Source organism: Triturus cristatus, chromosome 7 (genome assembly GCF_964204655.1).
Source record: "Triturus cristatus chromosome 7, aTriCri1.1, whole genome shotgun sequence".
Taxonomy (NCBI): Eukaryota; Metazoa; Chordata; class Amphibia; order Caudata; family Salamandridae; genus Triturus; species Triturus cristatus.
In genome coordinates, this window is record NC_140590.1 from 572019461 (window position 1) to 572037173 (window position 17713).

Sequence of the window (17713 nt, forward strand, 5' to 3'; positions counted from 1 at the left end):
ACCTGCTCAGACGTGTTTAGCATGCCGCACTGACTACACTGCCTGCAGAGGTCAAAAGTACCAGATGCCCCAAATAAATAGGGAAATGCATGCAGCACAGTGGAGGATTGTGGCTCAATGGTTAGAGCGGCAGACCCTGAAGCAGAGTTCTGGCCAGGGACCAGGGTTCGATTCCCGCCTCGGCGGGGCTCGGGCTCAATTTCCTCGGACCTGTCTAGTCTCGCCTCGGTGCCTATTCTAATCATGGGCCCCACGCTGCAACTCTGGCCAATAGCTTGCTTAGCCTCCACACCGGCCCCAACAGCGCTAAGGATGCCTGGCTTCACCCTGGGGGTGTTTATCAAGAAATAAGGGGAAAGTAGAGGTTTAAGGTTAGGTTCACCCACCACTAATATAATTATCAAAAAAACTACCTGAACGAGTCAAGTAGACAGGAACCTAACCGGGAAAGACAAAAGGTGTAGGAAACAATTTGATCCTTAAGGACACCGTTTTAGAAAGAAAGGGAAGAATTATCTCTTTCTATAGTCCCCTCACTCACCAGGGTTTCCCCACGGTGACATGCTTCATCATAGGGGTCCTCCCAGTCCTCTACGGACTGAGGCGTGCTACGACTTGCGGTGTTACGTAGGAGCACTAGAAACTTGTGGACTATGTGTAGTGAAAGTGAAGTAGTGGTGGAGTGGGATAATTAAAATAATCAGCTAGTGGGCTACAAAATAAACTTTATTGGTGCTCTAAGGAGTGGACACTTCACAGGGAAAGCCAGGAGGGGTTCCACAGTGGTATGAGTATCAGCGCCAGGAAACCGCAAAAGGCGACACCACAAGGTGGCCGTCTGGTGACAGTGCGCTCTATAGGTACCTTGACATTTACAGCACAGGCAGAACTGTAACATGCTTCTATTAGTGCAGAGCGTCAATTGCGGTCCACTTTGCTACTGCAGAAAACACATATAATCAGGACTTCCCAAAGGACTGCCTTTTTGGCCTCCTTGTCAAAGCCTTTGTTAATTTCCCTAATCTCTAGTGTTATGGCTTAAATATCTTTTATTAGTTTCTAAGAAATATAAAAAATACAAACATGGACCTCACCTACATCTACTGGCCAGTGAGCTATAATACAAGGGTAAGAATATAGACAAACTAGGGTAGGTAGCGGGAAGGGAGTATCATTAGGGAAGCAGGTCAATCCAGTCAAACATTTTAGAGGCTGGGGGGGGGAAGAGGAGAGAAGGGATAGTTAATGCTTGTGAGGGAAGAGAACTGCTCGACTATTCTAGCTGCCATGAGGAAGCAATGGTATTAGGTTGCGGGGAGAGCATGGAAGTCTCTAGTCTGCTCTTTCTCAGTCACTCATTGTTGATCTTTATGCTGGTGAGTTAAAGTGTTTGCAACTGTATGCCGGGCAAGTGAACTGGAAGGTTCACACAAGGAATTGTGTGCATGGACCACATATCTTGTCAAATTGTGGGAGTTTATGGTCTACAACAGCTGTCAATTTTTCCATACCTAGTAAGTCATATAGTTTATGTAGCCAGTCAGTAAGCGTCAGAGTTGTCTCTGTGCCCTATTGCTGACATCTATCCTTTTCTTTCTCTGCCCCTTGTCTCAGAGTGAACTGGAAGCTAAGGAAGCGGTTGTTATCGCAGAGGAGCTGTTGCTTGATTTGCTCAGTGGTGTCCGGAGCCCTGAGCGACCACCGTCACCAATCAATACTTATGTCTCGGAGGAGGACTTATTCAGAATGAAGAATCCACAGGTAGGAACATGTTAATAATGGGTGATAACTTGCAAAAAGCAAGTTTACAGATGCCCAATACTGGGTTTTGAGATGTTTGTATGTGGAGTGGATACCCAGGACAGTGATGACCTCCCCATATCTATTAAAGTAAGACTCTTAAGATTCAGATTCCGGATTGTTTTTTGTGTGAAGAGGCAGTAGAAGATTCAATGTTTCTTTAGTATATCCTTTAGTATATCTTAGGAATTACAAGCAATCGTGACAGCAAAGAGCGAGTATGTGTATTTTGTTTTCCCCTAGCATGCTTTCCTTGCTCTTTTTACACTTCAGCCAAATTTTTTCCTCTCTGTTTCATGTCATCCTGCACTTTTCTTCTGCTTTTTTTGTTAATAGTTATACTACAAAGATCATGTGGTGAGAGAGATGCATGGAGTGTGGAAGCACCAAGTGGATTTTCCCACAGTTGAAGAAGATGAAGATTCAAAAAGCCATCCCACTGAAGTGGGTGTCGATTCCAAGATGCTCTCCATCACAGAGGTTCCGGATCTCAAGAATCTTCCATACACAGAGGTCAGAGATTCCAAAACTTCCCCTAGCACTGAAATCAGGGACCCCAAGAGCTTACCTTCTATTGAGATTAGGGACCTCAAAAGTCCCGCTCCAGAACAAGTGAGGGATTTAAAAGGTGCCTCTGCCACAGAGCTCAGTAATAGTCAGCATCCCATCAAAGACAAGAGTTCCACCATCGAAGAGGTCAGAGGTACCATGAGTCTTGCAATTGGAGAGGTCAGGAGCCACATAATCCACCCAGAGAAGTTAGAAGGCCCCGCCTCTTCCTGGAATCTGTCAATGGATGATTTCAAACAGGTGCTGGTTGCTCTATTTTTAAGTTTCTTATGTTGGCTGGATGAGAGTTACCATATGTTTTGCAGCTGGCAGGGTGGTATCTATAGGAGGGTGTTTAGTAAGGTATCTGTGTGCGTGAATCTGTCAGTACATCAAATATACGTATGGATACTTTATAGAGTAGAGTGATAATTTAAGTTTTAGTAATTGTGTAAGTAACACACTTTACTATTCTTCTTCTTGGAACAAATTGCTCTGAGCAAGGTGACCTATCCCTCACATACTGGAACCTGAGGCTCTGTGGACAGCTGAGGTTTGAGCCAAACTGCAGTGAGTTCTAAGCTTGCACTTGTTAGAGTATATGACCTTATGCTATGCATGAATATGATATAGCAAGCAAATGAGTTCGTCACTCATGCACAGCACACAAACACACTTCTGGAAACAGCTAAGGAATATAAAATGATTAAATATAAACCTCACAGGATATGCCAAGAGTATCTTTTAACTTTTTCCACATTTTGTTAGCCATCTGTTTGATTTTTAATATTTTAAATAAAACAAAATCATCTAAATCCCAGACAACCGTACTTCAGTAGGTTAAAGTTGAACAAGGGTGGGTAGGTTGGGGCAAAAATTGATCCGTGGAAAATTTGTTAAGGGATTTTTTTAAAGGGCCGTGCATTATGTATATCATAAAGTTTATTCACATTGTAATAGGAGTGCAGCTATCTGCCAACACAACCTAAACATAGAATAAAAAGATAATTTGATACATATTCTGAACAATACATACAAGTCACAAATAATGAAGAAATCCAACAACCTTTCGTAAAGACCCAATCAGGTAGTACTGTGCAAGTAAAAAAGGGCTAATGAATTTGTCATAAGATTCTAAATACTTGTACTAGATGTTTTTAGAAGTTAATTTATACCCCTGGGTGGCTAGAAACACTTTTCTGGTGGGTTTGCATGGGCTGATAATTTGTTCAACAATCAATTTGCACATGTTCAGTATAATTCGTTTTGCAAGAACTAGGCTTGTTGCAAACTACAAGAAACAACATGTATCTGTTATATACTTGAAAACAGGCCATTTGAGAGCAAAAATGAATTGTTCAGGAAGGGCTACACTTTAGTAATTAAACTAACTGGAGACATTATTTCCTCCAAAACTCGAGGACTGTTTATCCACTCCTAGATACGGTGGGCCTGATTCACAGAACTAACTTAAGATAAAATCCTAAACTTACAACCATTTTCGTATTCACAGAAGGCACTTACTCATTTTGGTATTCACAGAAGACACTTACTCACTTCGGTATTCACAGAAGTTAGGAGTCCTAACTTTAGGACTCCTAAATGCCTTCTGTGAATACCGAAAGGCTTAAAATTAGGATTTTTCTCAGTTTAGGAGTCCTAAAGTTAGGACTCCTAACTTTACTACTACTAAACTGAGAAAAATCCTAATTTTAAGGCTTTCGGTATTCACAGAAGGCATTTAGGAGTCCTAAAGTTAGGAGTCCTAAGTTTACTACTACTAAATTGAGAAAAATCATAATTTCAAGACTTTCGGTATTCAGAGAAGGCATTTAGGAGTCCTAAAGTTAGGAGTCCTAACTATACTACTACTAAACTGAGAAAAATCCTAATTTTAAGACTTTCGGTATTCACAGAAGGCATTTAGGAGTCCTAAAGTTAGGAGTCCTAACTATACTACTACTAAACTGAGAAAAATCCTAATTTTAAGACTTTCGGTGTTCACAGAAGGCATTTAGGAGTCCTAAAGTTAGGAGTCCTAACTTCTGTGAATACCGAAATGAGTAAGTGCCTTCTGTGAATACCAAAATGAGTAAGTTCCTTCTGTGAATACCAAAATGGTAGTAAGTTTAGGATTTTGTCTTAAGTTAGTTCTGTGAATCGGGCCCCCTGTATTTTCCAGTATGATGAGTCTTCTTTGAGGTGTGTGTTGTACAGCTTCTAAGTTGCCAAATACACTAGCAGAAATATTTTGTGTTGTATTATTAGAAGTTGCAAGTCAGGACAATGCTTTTGTCAGAGGCTAGTAAGCCATTCCGCAGTGAAGAACTCATAAGTGTTGATCCTAGTAGAAGCCATCAAGACATTTGAGTCCCACGTTAACAGAGAGGTTCTGTGTTACTTTTACAGTTGATAGTTAAGAGGGCAGAAACTAAATCAGGATACGCAGTTTTCCTCTACATAGACAGTGATGATTTAGATCTTACTAAAGTTATAGAAGCAGGCTGTCCCAGAGTTCACATTAAGAGAACTTCTATTTTTTTAAGACGTCAGAGGCTACTATATTTCTGTTGTTTCACACCTGAATAATGTAAACAATTCTGAGGTTACTCCAGTTGTTCCAATTAATTGTTTAACGGTGCAGTTTTACATACGGATTGCTCACTTAGATAAACTTAGATAAACTTCACACTCACTCACTCTCCCCGAATACTCGTCTAGCAGAATTAACTGTTGCTAACATTGTCATATTTGGAGAAACAGAAGGGTAAAGAAAATTATATTAAGCCGTTGTTCTGACGTAGTGGATTGGGGTCTCCACATATTTTTGAATATGCGTCAGTTCCTAGCTTGACGAAAAGGATAACTCTCATAATATATTATGTCAGGATACGCAATGCCTCTCAGTAACTATGACTTTCAGACTTTCACTTTCTGCTACATATTCTAGGCAGTTATCAGTTCTTCTTTAACATATTGTAGTTTGCGTACATCTGACTGTGGCATTCGATGTAGAGATGTGATAAGGACAGGATATAAGGGGTCAATTTAGAGTTTGACAGAGAGTGTACTCCATCACAAGGGCAACGGAGTACACTCCCTGCCAAACTAAAGGTCCACCCGCCTGATTAATAGACAGACAGACCTATGTAGAGACTAATCCATCTCTGCCACCTGCATGCCACTCCGATGGCCTGACAGAGTAAGGGTAATCAGCAGTTTGGCCATGTGTCCTCCTGACTGGGCAGACACAAGGCCAGTTTTTACTTTCGCAAAACTCTCATGGCGAGAAGATCATTGCTTTTTTTATTTCCAAAAGCAAAACCCCTCTTCAGGATTTTGTTTTGGAAGACAGAAAAAATAAAATGAAAATGTGCAGTGCAGTGCAGCTCTGTCATGTTGATGGAGTCGCACAGTACACTTTCAGTCCATTTATAGTGAACCCCGTGACAGCTGATCTTGTTAATGTTAGAGATGTCGGGTGGGCATCCTTAATTTTGGCGGGCGGATTGCCCTCACCACGGCGGGTGTAAAGTACTCCGCGGCGGTGACAGTACTAACACTATCCACCAAACTCTAAATTGGCCACCTAATCTGTAGGCACTTTTTTTGTAGTATTAAGGTATACTCCGAGGGTTTCTGCCAGCGAGTCACCGTTCTCCAAGGAAGAGAGGCAGGACATTAGCTATGGGATCTCTGCCAGAACCAATACTTTCCATTTGTTTTCACAGTTGTTAAAAACTGTGGAATAGACCCAGAAAGGGTAATAGAGTCCTTTTATTAGAGGAAAGTTGTGAAGCACTTCAGTTCCCTCAACTTGAAACAGTTCTAAATAAAGGCTTTAAATAAATTTAAGTTTTTAGTTAAACTTGAAATAGTTAACACACATATCTCTGTCATCACAGAAATATATATGCTTGTGTGAAAGGAACACAGGGCTCTTTTTCAGTCTTGCTTATGTATCATGGAACTTAATTTTTGATATATTCCCCTCACAGAAACAGCAAATGTAGTTTACTCCATTATTTTCTTGTTCAAAGGCTTTCTTGCTTTCAGATTTTATGTGATTTGAATGATGGTGGGGTTTTTTCCGTGCTTTCAAAACTTTAAAAATCAGTCGTTATCAGTGTTCACATTGATGGGTCACCTTGTGAGTATCCCCAGGCGCTAGACTGGATCTGGAAAATAGTCTCAGCATTTCTCTTGCACACTAACAGCTGGCAGTGTGCGAATCCACATCACCTCCGTCTGGTCCCCCAATATGAAGCTGGAGCCACATATGTCCGCCACTCCTGCGGCAAAGCCCGGGCCAAGGGCGGGCCCGTCATCGTCAGGAAGAGGCAGGGCAGGGCCAGAACCCCTGTCCGTGGCGACCCGTGACTCAGCAGTACTAGAGGGTAAGCCCTCTAGTGTCCCTCTGCATTAAGCAGTTTCTATCAAGGATTTATCATTTACACCACTGGCTCGAACTGTGTTCTGTGGAGCTTCAAGGTCCAGCAGACTGAACTAACACCACATTCATCGAGCAATTGGGTTGGCAGGGCAGTAGGAGGAAGTTGTTGGGGTAGTCTGCATTTTTTGTTCCACCTGGTCATTGGCCTTTGGCTTTCTCTGGTTTTTGCTCCCAAGTGGTGAAGCTAAACACAGGTCCTATACAATAGTCACCTGCTGTTTAGATTTAGGGCAGAGAGCCTTGGGGTACTGGACCAGTAGGAGGCTGCAAAATGGGGAGGAGGGTAGGTCGAGCTAAAGCCAAAACTACCAGTGTACCTTCAATGCCGCCATCTCCAGCAGCTATAGACAAAATGTTGCAGCGGGCAATAGGGGCGGTAGATACTGAAATTGGCTAACAGAAAGGCGGTTTTCACTTACACCAGACTTATTTATTCCACCGCCCGATGTGGCTATGCCACCAGACATCTCCAAAACTAAGTCAGACGTTGAACCCCTGTCACCTCCACCACTGGCTGTCCCCTACAAGAAAGTAGTGCAAAAGAGTAAAACTACCATGAACATTCCTAAGAATGGAAAGTGCAAGCCATCACTGGAGGTTGGTCCAAAAAAGAACAGAAAGAAATGCTGTGAGGGCAACACAGTCCACTTGGAGAGGGAAGGACAAGAACTGACCCTTGGTAGAACACCGACAGACATCATACACCCAACCTATCCGGCGTGGGCTCTGAATTTGATGACAGATTTGCAAAACAACTTGAGGGGCATTATCAGAGAAGAAGTGACCCCCCTTATCAAGCGTTTAGACAGTCTGGAGAAAGCACTGGCAACAAGGGAAGCTAGATCAACTGACTCTCATAACCATTCCCCTAGTAAGATGGGGAGAGGGATTGACATGGGCTGCCAGGCAGACAGCGTGGGCCCAATATCCCGGCCCGGGGCGGAGATACATGACCACGATGGTCCCCCTACCAAACAAGAATTGGGGAGCAGAATGACCTTATGCACCAGAGAGGCAGGGGTCCAAGCCATGAGCTCAGAGTAAAAAATAGGTCATCCCCCCATAGGCAGCGTGACACATCCAGCACCCAAGATCAAGTTATTAACAGACAAGTCAGAGGGCAACAGGTACAAGAACCCAGTGAGGGGAGACAGGCCTATTCAAATACAGACCTGCCCAATATAAATCTTCCCCCTCCCTGCTGCTCGTACGTAGCTGTTTTGACAGGTGTCCCGCCAACTGAATTGAACACTAAGGAAACCCAATTTCAGCCGAGAAACAAATGTCTCTTCTGGCTGGCTAGAGACAAGCACTTTGACCATGCCAGAGCAGGGGTGTAGTGTAGTTCCTATATCCCTGATAGGCTCTGTGCATTGGAATAACATACACTATAGATATGACATAGGACTAAGGCCAGTATGTCTCTATCGAGTATATTAAACTTAATTACTTGTGTGTGCCAGTTAACTCCGAGGTCACTAGAAACTTCTCGAATATACAAGAAGGGATTTGTCTCTGACAACTGCATAAACATGACAACATTGTTTCCCTTAGAGTCGGAACAATCTCAGAATCATGGAAACAATAGATAAGTTTCACTCAGTCAATCGTGCATGCTTCGTTTCTACAGTGTTGCACAGAAATAGAGAGACGGGCGTTTCCATAAAAGGGTTTATTGAACAGTCTTATTTCTCATGCAAGAGATATGAATTGCTACAATCGTAAGACAGACTGCGAAGTACAACATGTACGAGGTTAGCAGTAAGATAAAATAATACTGCAATAGCATGGTTTGTAGCTATGACATATATTAATCAAAATACATACATAAATAACATAGTCCACAGTCCCCAGAGGTTTGGCAGAGGCTAAAGTTAGATATAACCTTACTCTTTAAAGTGGTAGCTTGGTCGAGCAGTAAGGCAGTATCAGAGGACAGTGTAAAGCATTTGTTGTACACACTCAGTCAGCAAATGGTCTCACACACTCAAGAACTGAACTCTAGGCCAATGGTTTGTATATAAAAATATATGCTTGTTTTATTTTAGAACCAACAATAGTTATCAAAATATACTTTCTCAGAATGAGATGCTTTATATAAATACTTTTCAATAGGCAATAGACTTTTGAATGCAATGTTACAATTGTTGCAATAGGCAACACAATTTCAAACACAATTATACATTGAGCTCAATGGGAATTTCTAGTTAAATGCAATAATTACTTTTTGGATTACTTTTCTTACCACAGGACTGGATCCTAGATTCCGTCCTGGGACATCTCCTGTAAAGAATTAAGTAAATACGTTTTGGTTACAGTTATGATTTTTAAGGAATATTATTGTATTTTAAAAGTTGCCACTTAGAAACTTTTTCACATAGAATCACCAATGTTATCCTAAGGGAGGAAATTCACTTAGCAGGTAAGTGGGGTTATGGTTACTTTTTCTAACTCAGTGTTGGATCCTGGATCCAGCACTAGGGCATCTCCTGTAAACAGTTGAAAGAATGTGATTTTGTTATACAGGCGATTTTTAACGAATATTTGTAAGTTTGCAAAATCGACAGAAGAATTTCTGGTGAAAACCAGGCAATGTTATCCTATGGAGGAAAATCAAGTTAAAGGTAAGTACGGTTGTAATTACTTTTCAGGGTCAGTGCTGGGCACCAAGATCCAGCACTGGGATCTCTCCGGATAACAGGTGAGTAAATTCGTTTTCGGCTGATTGTAGATGAATATTTTAAAGTTTCAAAACTCGACACTTAGAAGAATTTCCAAGTGAAACCAGTCAATGTTACCCTATGGAAGAAAAGTGAGTTATCTGCTTTTGGGTAAGTACTCGGCTGGCAGAGTTAAGGTTCTGGGCATAGACTCAGGGGTCTCACAGGGTCAGGTAAGTACAGTTGTTACACCCTCAGTGGCACAGGGGCAGCCGGGTGCAGAGTGAGTTAGGCCCATTGTTATCCTATGGGAGGCAGGGGGCCTTTGGTTGGTGGCTGCTGGCTAGCAGGCCACGCGGTTGTGGGAGCTGGGCTCCTGGTCACTTGCTCAGGGCAAATGGGGAAGTAGATTAGAGTAGAGGTTGCACTGCCAGGGGCACTCGGGCGGCTGGGTGCAGGGTGCTTTTGAGCTGTCGGGCGCTCAATGGATTGCAATTGAGAAGCTCAAGAACGAACAAATGCTGCAAGCTCGGGGACGAAGATTCTTCAGGTGTGACCACCACTTCGAGAGGTAAGTTGGGTAGTTGGAGGATAGGTAGGCACCCAGTAGTTTGGCACAGGGGGCCGCAGGGCACTGGTTGCAGGGATGCCTTTTGGTGTGTCGGGAAATCTTTCCCTCTGCTGGTCGCGGTTGGAGGAGGGGTCCCTGGTTCTGAGGCTGCAGGCGTCGCCAGGAGCGTCGAGGTGGGTCCTTGGGTGCCGGATTCGGGGACACAGTCACCAGGGGGACGTCTACGAGGTCTTTGTCCACTCCGGCACAGGCCAGGCTTGGCGGGTGCAGAGTGTGCAGGGTTCGCGGGTCCTGGCTGATGCCAGGGGTCAGTTACTTGCTTTGAGCAGTACCACTGCTCGTGGGAGTCCCAGGTAGTGAGAGTCACAAGGCAGACAGGTCCTCCGGGGTTTTTGAGGTTGCTGACCACTGGAGATGCCGGGGTTTAGCAGGGGCAGGTTCGAGGGTCGACAGGCCAGTAGGGCTGGGGCCAAAGCAGTTGTTGTCTTGCTCTTGTTAGCAGCTGCACGGCAGGTCTTCTTGTTCCTTGTTCTTCTTTCTTGTTTCGGAATCTGGATCTGAGGTTCAGGGTGCCCCTAAATACTAAATTTAGGGGTGTTACAGGTAGGTAAAGGGCAGGGACCAATGGGTCCCCTCCCTGGGGTGGGTACACCCCCTATACTGCTACTTTCCTGTGGGAGGGGGGCAGTAGCCTAGTTCTGATTGGGCAGGGCTCCCCATCTTCAAGATGGCGAGAGCCCGGGGATGTGCTTCACCTCGCTTCTCCCACCTGAGGGGTGGGGTTGGCAGAGGCTGGCACACCCCCTTTCCTCACTTAGCTTTTCCCGCCGATGTTCCCGCTAGAGAGGGGGTCAGAACCGGTGGGTGTCAGTTGCTGAGTACAGCAAGTGGCCTGAAGAAGCTCACAAAGGCGGCATGCCTTTGAAGCTTCCCCTGCCCATCCTGGGGGAGGAGACCTAGCACCTCACCCAGGATGTGCATTGTTGCAGGCCCAGGAGAGCGGATGTCTCTCTAACCAGGGGTCCAGCAACATGGCTGCTGTGTGGCAGCCTAGGCAGCCCCTCAGACAGGACGTGGATTGTAAGTTAGGTTCAGGGGGCATCCTAAGATGCCCTTTGTGGTGCATCTTACAGTAAATCCCACACTGGCATCAGTATGGGCTTACTGTACTGAGAAGTTTGATACCAAACTTCTCAGTCTTCAGTGTTGCCATCATGGTGCTGTGGAGTTCGTGTTGACGACCTCCCAGCGCCATATACTCCTAATGATAGCACTGCACTTACAGTGCCCAGGAATGGACCTGGGTACTGTAGGGGCACAGGGCTCATGCACCTGTGCTCACACCACTGGCATAGGGCACCCAGCTAGAGGGGTGACTGAGGTATGCCAGGGCAGTGTGTGTTGTGGGCATGGCACACAGGGATGTGTGCCATGTCGACTCTCTGTTTAGTTCTGCACCAAGACACTCAGCCTGCAAAGGCAGTGTGTGTATGTCAGGGTACAGGGCCTCTTAGGTTGGCACAATAAGTGCTGCTGCCCTTAGGGGCCTTCTCTGGTCACAACACCCTGGGTACCTAGTGTACCATTTACCAGGGGCTGACATGTGGCCAGAGATGCCAATTGGGCTTTGGCTGTTAGGCAGTCTTTAGGGATGGAACACAGGCCCTGGGCACCTGATTGGCAGGAGCCCAGGGCACACCAAGTCAAAGAGCATCAGTAGTCTGGCAACCAAAAATTAAAAAAGTGGGGGTTTACTGCAACAAAAACCCACTCACTCACAATGCATACTTAATGAGTTCTTGGAAAAATCAATATTCAAGCTGAGGGAAATTCCTAAAGGCTAAAGGGTCTGGTTTTCCAAGAATTCGTTGTGACTGGGATTAACGGATGTAGGTGGCCATGCCTGTATTTGGTTTGTAAGGACAATGTCTAAATAAGGGCCGAATGTCTATGTCCAAATAAGAGCAATGTGAATTGTACCTATATAAGGGCATAAATTGGGAAACCTATATACGGAATCTAAATCTGAACAGAACACCCACTCCAGTTTCGTAATCCTAAACGTTCTAAACATACCTTAAAACAGAGTATTGCATGAGTTTGCTAAAACAAGCTAAAAGCATATCTAAAACATATGTTCTAAAAATACATTACAAAACCATTGCTATGCATAAAGTGTTGTACATATTAAAGGCATTGGGATGGGGGAAGAAAAAGAATATATAATCATAGAAAAAGTTCCAAAGTCAGTATTACGTTTGAAAAGGAATGAAGGCCAAATTCAGAGTCTCGCCGGAACACTGTGGGCTGTGGGCTTGAATCAAAAGTCAGTGTGTGGGGATGGAGAAAACATAACATTTTCTAATCCTGTAAACAACAAGTCGTCTACCGTTGTGGGTGAGAGTTGGAATACCTCGTGTAGAAGATCAACAGCACATAGATACGAACTATCGCCTTCAGCATGGGAAGCATCAGCAATGTCCGTATTGGATTTTACCTGTGCGCCTGGTGTCTCCTCTCGTACCTCAGCAGTAGCATGTTGCGTCTGTGAGATCTCAATGAATGCCGCCATCAGAATTGATAGCCTGCTGGGGACAACACATAGCATGGGCCGTTATCGGGTCCAGCAGAGTATCGATATCCGTAGGCATGACTGATGGGAGTGTCAGACAAATGTCCAGCACGCATTCTTCACCGCATAGCAGGCTGCGTAGAATGGGTAAGATGCAATCTTGACATATTGGTCTGAATGACAGAAGCCAAGTGGTGTTTAATTCTCATAGACGAGGTAAACTCAGAATTTGGACGATGCGCTCACGACACGTCATCTCCAATAGAGTTCTTTCCATGGTGAACTGGGTGTCGCTGGTGATGTGGCTTGCCATATCGTAGCAGTGGGAGCAAAAATAGTATCCCTGCAACGAGTGCTAAAAGGAGCGGCAGTCCACCAAACACAGAGTGCACGAAGTTTGGAAAAATTCCGAGGACTGCTTGAAAAGGTGCTAACAGTCCTACACATACGTTCTTAAATACAAGTACAATACCGCTCGTATCAGACATGTTTAAGATATGACCTAACATTTCTGATAAATGCACAGGGCAGCTTGTATACACAAGGGTATGTATCTCCGCAGAAGTCCTTGCGACTTGGAGATCATAAGTTTCGTTGGCAGAGGTCAAAGGCACAGTTTTTTGCAAAAGAATGGCTTTCATTCTGCTTAGAGTATCAATTCGTATAGAAGAGATATTCAGTGAAGGCCATAAAGGCTTGCATACAGCAAGTGACCCTGGATGTAACCATTACTAGATATGGGATACCTGGCAGCATGCCACAGCAGCTGTGTTCATTCAACATATTGTAACTCCCATTTGAAAGTTGACTAAAGATTGGATTAATCACTGCTGCAGGTGAACCGTGCAGGTGGCAGGATAAGTTTGTAGTGGAACCGTCACAGGCCCCGTGTACATTAATACCCTGACAAAGGAGAGAACCACTTAGTGCATGTTCACAGTTTTCACCTCTAAGAAACACTTCACGTCCCCAACTCCAACATCTATGTGTGTAAGGTAAATCCCAGGATGTCTTGATGCATTCTTTACCCAACCTTTCATATTTGCCTGCTGGTATATTTTTAGGCAATACTGAAAATGGAAAGTCATAACAGGTAGAGTAATCTTACCATGTATGATCCACTCAGTAGCTGGTTTTTCTGCCACTGTGAATGGTTATTTTTTCCAGTTTTTCAATGCTCAGCACCGTATAGTCTGCTCCCCTTTGTGCCATTTTGATCTGTCTATCAGTGAGATTGAATTCTGCAAACAGTGACGATTAAATGCCAAGGCACATAGCCAGAACGCAGGTTTTGAAGCGTCTAGTCTAATAGCATGATAGAACGTAGCTGTGACTGACCATGTTGCAACATGACCTAGTCTTGTTCCATGATGTCTATGACAGAGGATACAATGCTGTCCAAAGAATATATCCTGGACGACAGAGTCGTTAACCCATTGTCTACTACAGACAGAGATTTCTCTAAATTAATATGATCAATTTCTCGTATTCGTTCTGCAGTCTCTGCTTGGGTGACCTTCCATGCTTCATTATAAGCAGCGTAGATACCGGCATATATGAAACGTTTTTGACACGTTTTTTTTTTGGACCTAGCAAGAATTCCCTAAGGTCTGCGCCTTCTTGAAGTAAAGTTAAGTGTTGTTTTACATCCTCTAGTGTAGCTTTCTGTAGCCAATCAAGGCAAAGTTTCCCTACACTGTAAGTTGTTACTACCCCTGGATGCTGTCTTTGGACATAATGTGGGTCTGGTCTATGAAAGGTAAAACGTTGTGTCTTGTTCAGGAATCTATCTTGACAGTTGTTTGTGTCTAAGGGCCAGAGCAACCATTTTCCCCATTCAGGATCTGAGCTGCTATTTTTCAAAATAGTATGTACGTCGACCTCCCGCTGTGTAGTGCTTTCACTTGTAGGTGCAGGTATAGACGGAGTGTTCATGTCTTTTATCTTGGCTATTCCAAGGCATGATGTTTGTTGGACAGTGTTGTTCAAAAACATAATTTGCTCAGGGATGATACAGGCTCTAAACAAAGCTTCTATTCCCTGTACTTGCCAATCTTTAGTACCCCAGACAGTTTTTGTCTGAATGTTGTCTTTCCAAAAGTCGTAACCCTGTCTAGACAGTTGGGCAATAAAGGCTGTAGAATAAATCTGTTTGGTATTCGTTAACATACTTTTCATTCCTGTCTTATTGACATTCTTAAAGTAAAATGTCTCTGCATTCGAGATATTAAACCCTGAAAAATATGGAAGTTTCATTGCAAATGTTTTCGAGCTACCCTTTGGTGGCGTAGGACAATGTTCCCATTGGTTATACATAAATGCATTTCTAGGTGTTGCAGATTTATGCAAGAAATGATGACCATAGTGGTAATAACAATACAATTGTTTATAGTCTGATGAACCATGTAAATATTCATTATTAGTAAATGCAGTTGACATCTATAGATCAGACATCATATTATTAACAGTCTTGAAGTCCCAATCATCAGAAAAGGTACTGGAGGTTATAAAGTCACTTAATGAAATTTTAAACAAATGTGGAATCTTCAAAAGCTCCGACGGACCAAAAATGTCATATTCGGTTTTGTCCCAAACTATGCCATCAGGTATAGGAATCGCTGTGATGTTCACTGCTGAAAAGTCTCTTGCTTCACGATGGGGTGATTTGTGTGGCTGTAGAAGTAAGTTCACTCTTTTACTTGCTGTGTCCATTTGAATATATCTTCCATTAATCAGCATACCCAGAGTTATTACCAGAGCTAACCAAAGTAGAAGGAAGAATATTCCCAAAACAATCCATAGTTCGATCCATGGTGAAACCAGATAAGTCTTTTTCAGTAGATGATAAAAGTCTGTTGCTTGTTCTTTGAAAGTTCTGTGTACTGGCGTCGTTTCAGGCTCGCTGGGATCCTCAGAAAACGTATCAAAGTTCATAAAATAGTCAGAAGCAGTTTTGTCAGTGGTTGGAATTGCACCCGTATTTGATAAAATTGCTGGAACCAGTTGATCATGTGTTACTTCGTTGTAAATAGGTGTATCTGGACTAACTGTTATTTGGGTCTCAATAGGTACAAGGTCCATAGCATTGTTGCTTAGTCCTCTATTTCGTACTGTCAAATCTTCAAAGGTGATGAGTCTCTCAGTTTGAACCTCTTGGATTGTAGCTAGAGGAGTGCGTCTGCTACATTGGCGGAGTCCACTTGGCCTACTGTTCAGTATCGGCCACATAGTGTGGTTTGATCAGGTCGATGGACACAAATCTTTTCTCCTTTTTACCAGCAAGGGGAGGCAAAAGTACTGTTCTTGATCCGTGGATTGCTAGGACAGGTACTGGTTGCCTGTAAGAAGGCCCAAATTGCTTCTTGTCCGCGATCTTTTCTCTGACTAGATCTCCAAGCTTTGGGATCCAGACAGGCCTTGCTGGGACGGCTGGATTTTTCTCAGTGGTGGTTGGCTTCAGGACCACGTTGCTTTGTTGCTTTTTAAGTTCATTTAAGTCCTGTAAAACAGCCAAATGATCTTTGATATCAAATTGTTTATTTTCCACCACTGTGCCTTTCATATCTAAGTCCGGAACCAACATTCTAGTCCCAAACAGGACCTCATATGAAGTGACACCCCCTAGAGAACTTCTTGGCAAATTGTTAAGTGCGCGCTGGACCCCATATAAATGTTTGACCCACCCATCACCCGAACCTAATACCCTAGCTGTTATAGACTGCTTTATGTCCCGGTTTTGTCTTTCTACAACAGAATTTCCCTCAGGATGGAATGGAGAAGAAAACCGCAATGCTATGCCCAGACTGGCCATGGCTTCTTTGTAAGCCCTAGAGCTAAACGCAGGACCCTGGTCAGAATGTAGTGTGTCTATTGCGTATGTGCCGATAAAGACTCGCAATTCTTTTATAACTGTTCGAGCGTCAGCCTAGCGCTGAGGCCACATCCATAGGAACCTAGAGTACGAATTCACTGCGACCATGATATATTTATAGTTCCTATCCCTTTGTAAGGGACCGCAGTGGTCCAGGTAAACACAAGCTAATGGTTATCTGAAATTAACAGGGGCGTCTGCGCAGGACGTTTCACAGTAGAGACTTTCATCTTTTGGCATATCTCACAGTCCAAAACATAATTTCTAGTCTAATGCCGGGCCACCAGTACCTTTGTTTTAATAATGCAACTGTGGCGGAAACACCTGCATGGGCAGAACCGAGCCCTTCATGTGCTGCTAGGATTAGCCCTAGTCTATGTTCCATGTTTGGAATTACTCTATCCCCCACTCCAGGGATTCGAGCAAACGGAACATTGTTTGCATCAATTATATATGAGTATTTGAGTGGAAACTTTTTAGGTAATGCCGCACCGCTGCCTTTGCTTGATGCATTGACAGCCAGCATTGTTTCGCTGTCTATTTTCATTTTTGAACGAGCGATTGCAGGTACGGAAGGCGTTTGCACAGCCCCTTTCGTGGCTTCATCAGCCAATGAATTCCCTTCAACGTGAACGCCATCACGTTGGTGACTCAGCATGTGTATCACGTGAGTCTTCTGTAGTCCGTTTCGCAACTGAACTACTTGTTCCCAAAGCAATTTGTGCTTGATTGTGCCACCTTTTGCATGTTTGAAACCATTTTGAATCCAATTGTGTAAATAATCATTGTAGGATTGAACACAGTTAAAGGAATCGCACACTATGATTGTGGGGAATTCGCGATCCGTGTTTTCAAGTGCCATCTTAAATGCTTGTAGTTCAGCTCGCTGAGCTGTACTATCTCCTAGAGATTGGGTTTTTGTGACCATTGATCTGAATTTGCCAACTAGCATGCGACCTTTAACGATAGCACACGCTGCACTGTAAGCTTGTTTACTCCCCGTAGCGGGCTGTGCAGATCCGTCAGTATAAATTATAAATTCGTTCTGGTCGAGAGGGAGAATTTCAGTAGGCAGAGGACATTCGTGTTCATATTGCAGGAATGCCTGTGTTTTTAAATATGGATCAAAAACGTATTCAACATCAGTTGCAGCAAGAGAATTACCCATTGTATCCATCTCGATTGTAAAGCTTTTGCATTTGGAATGCTAGCCTTTGTAACTGCCTCTAGGGCTGGT

At 43.7% G+C, this 17713-nt stretch overlaps 1 protein-coding gene across 2 annotated transcripts in view; it reads left to right on the forward strand.

Annotated features, from left to right (window-relative positions):
- MYCBPAP (MYCBP associated protein) overlaps positions 1 to 17713 on the forward strand; it is an 835305-nt gene that overhangs the window by 570392 nt on the left and 247200 nt on the right. The window contains exons 13-14 of one of the 2 annotated variants that reach the window (XM_085617113.1): positions 1615 to 1761; positions 2137 to 2610. In XM_085617113.1, coding sequence (XP_085473239.1) covers positions 1615 to 1761; positions 2137 to 2610 — 621 coding nt within the window. The remainder of the gene's footprint in view (positions 1 to 1614; positions 1762 to 2136; positions 2611 to 17713) is intronic. The other variant, XM_085617114.1, reaches the window with a different exon arrangement.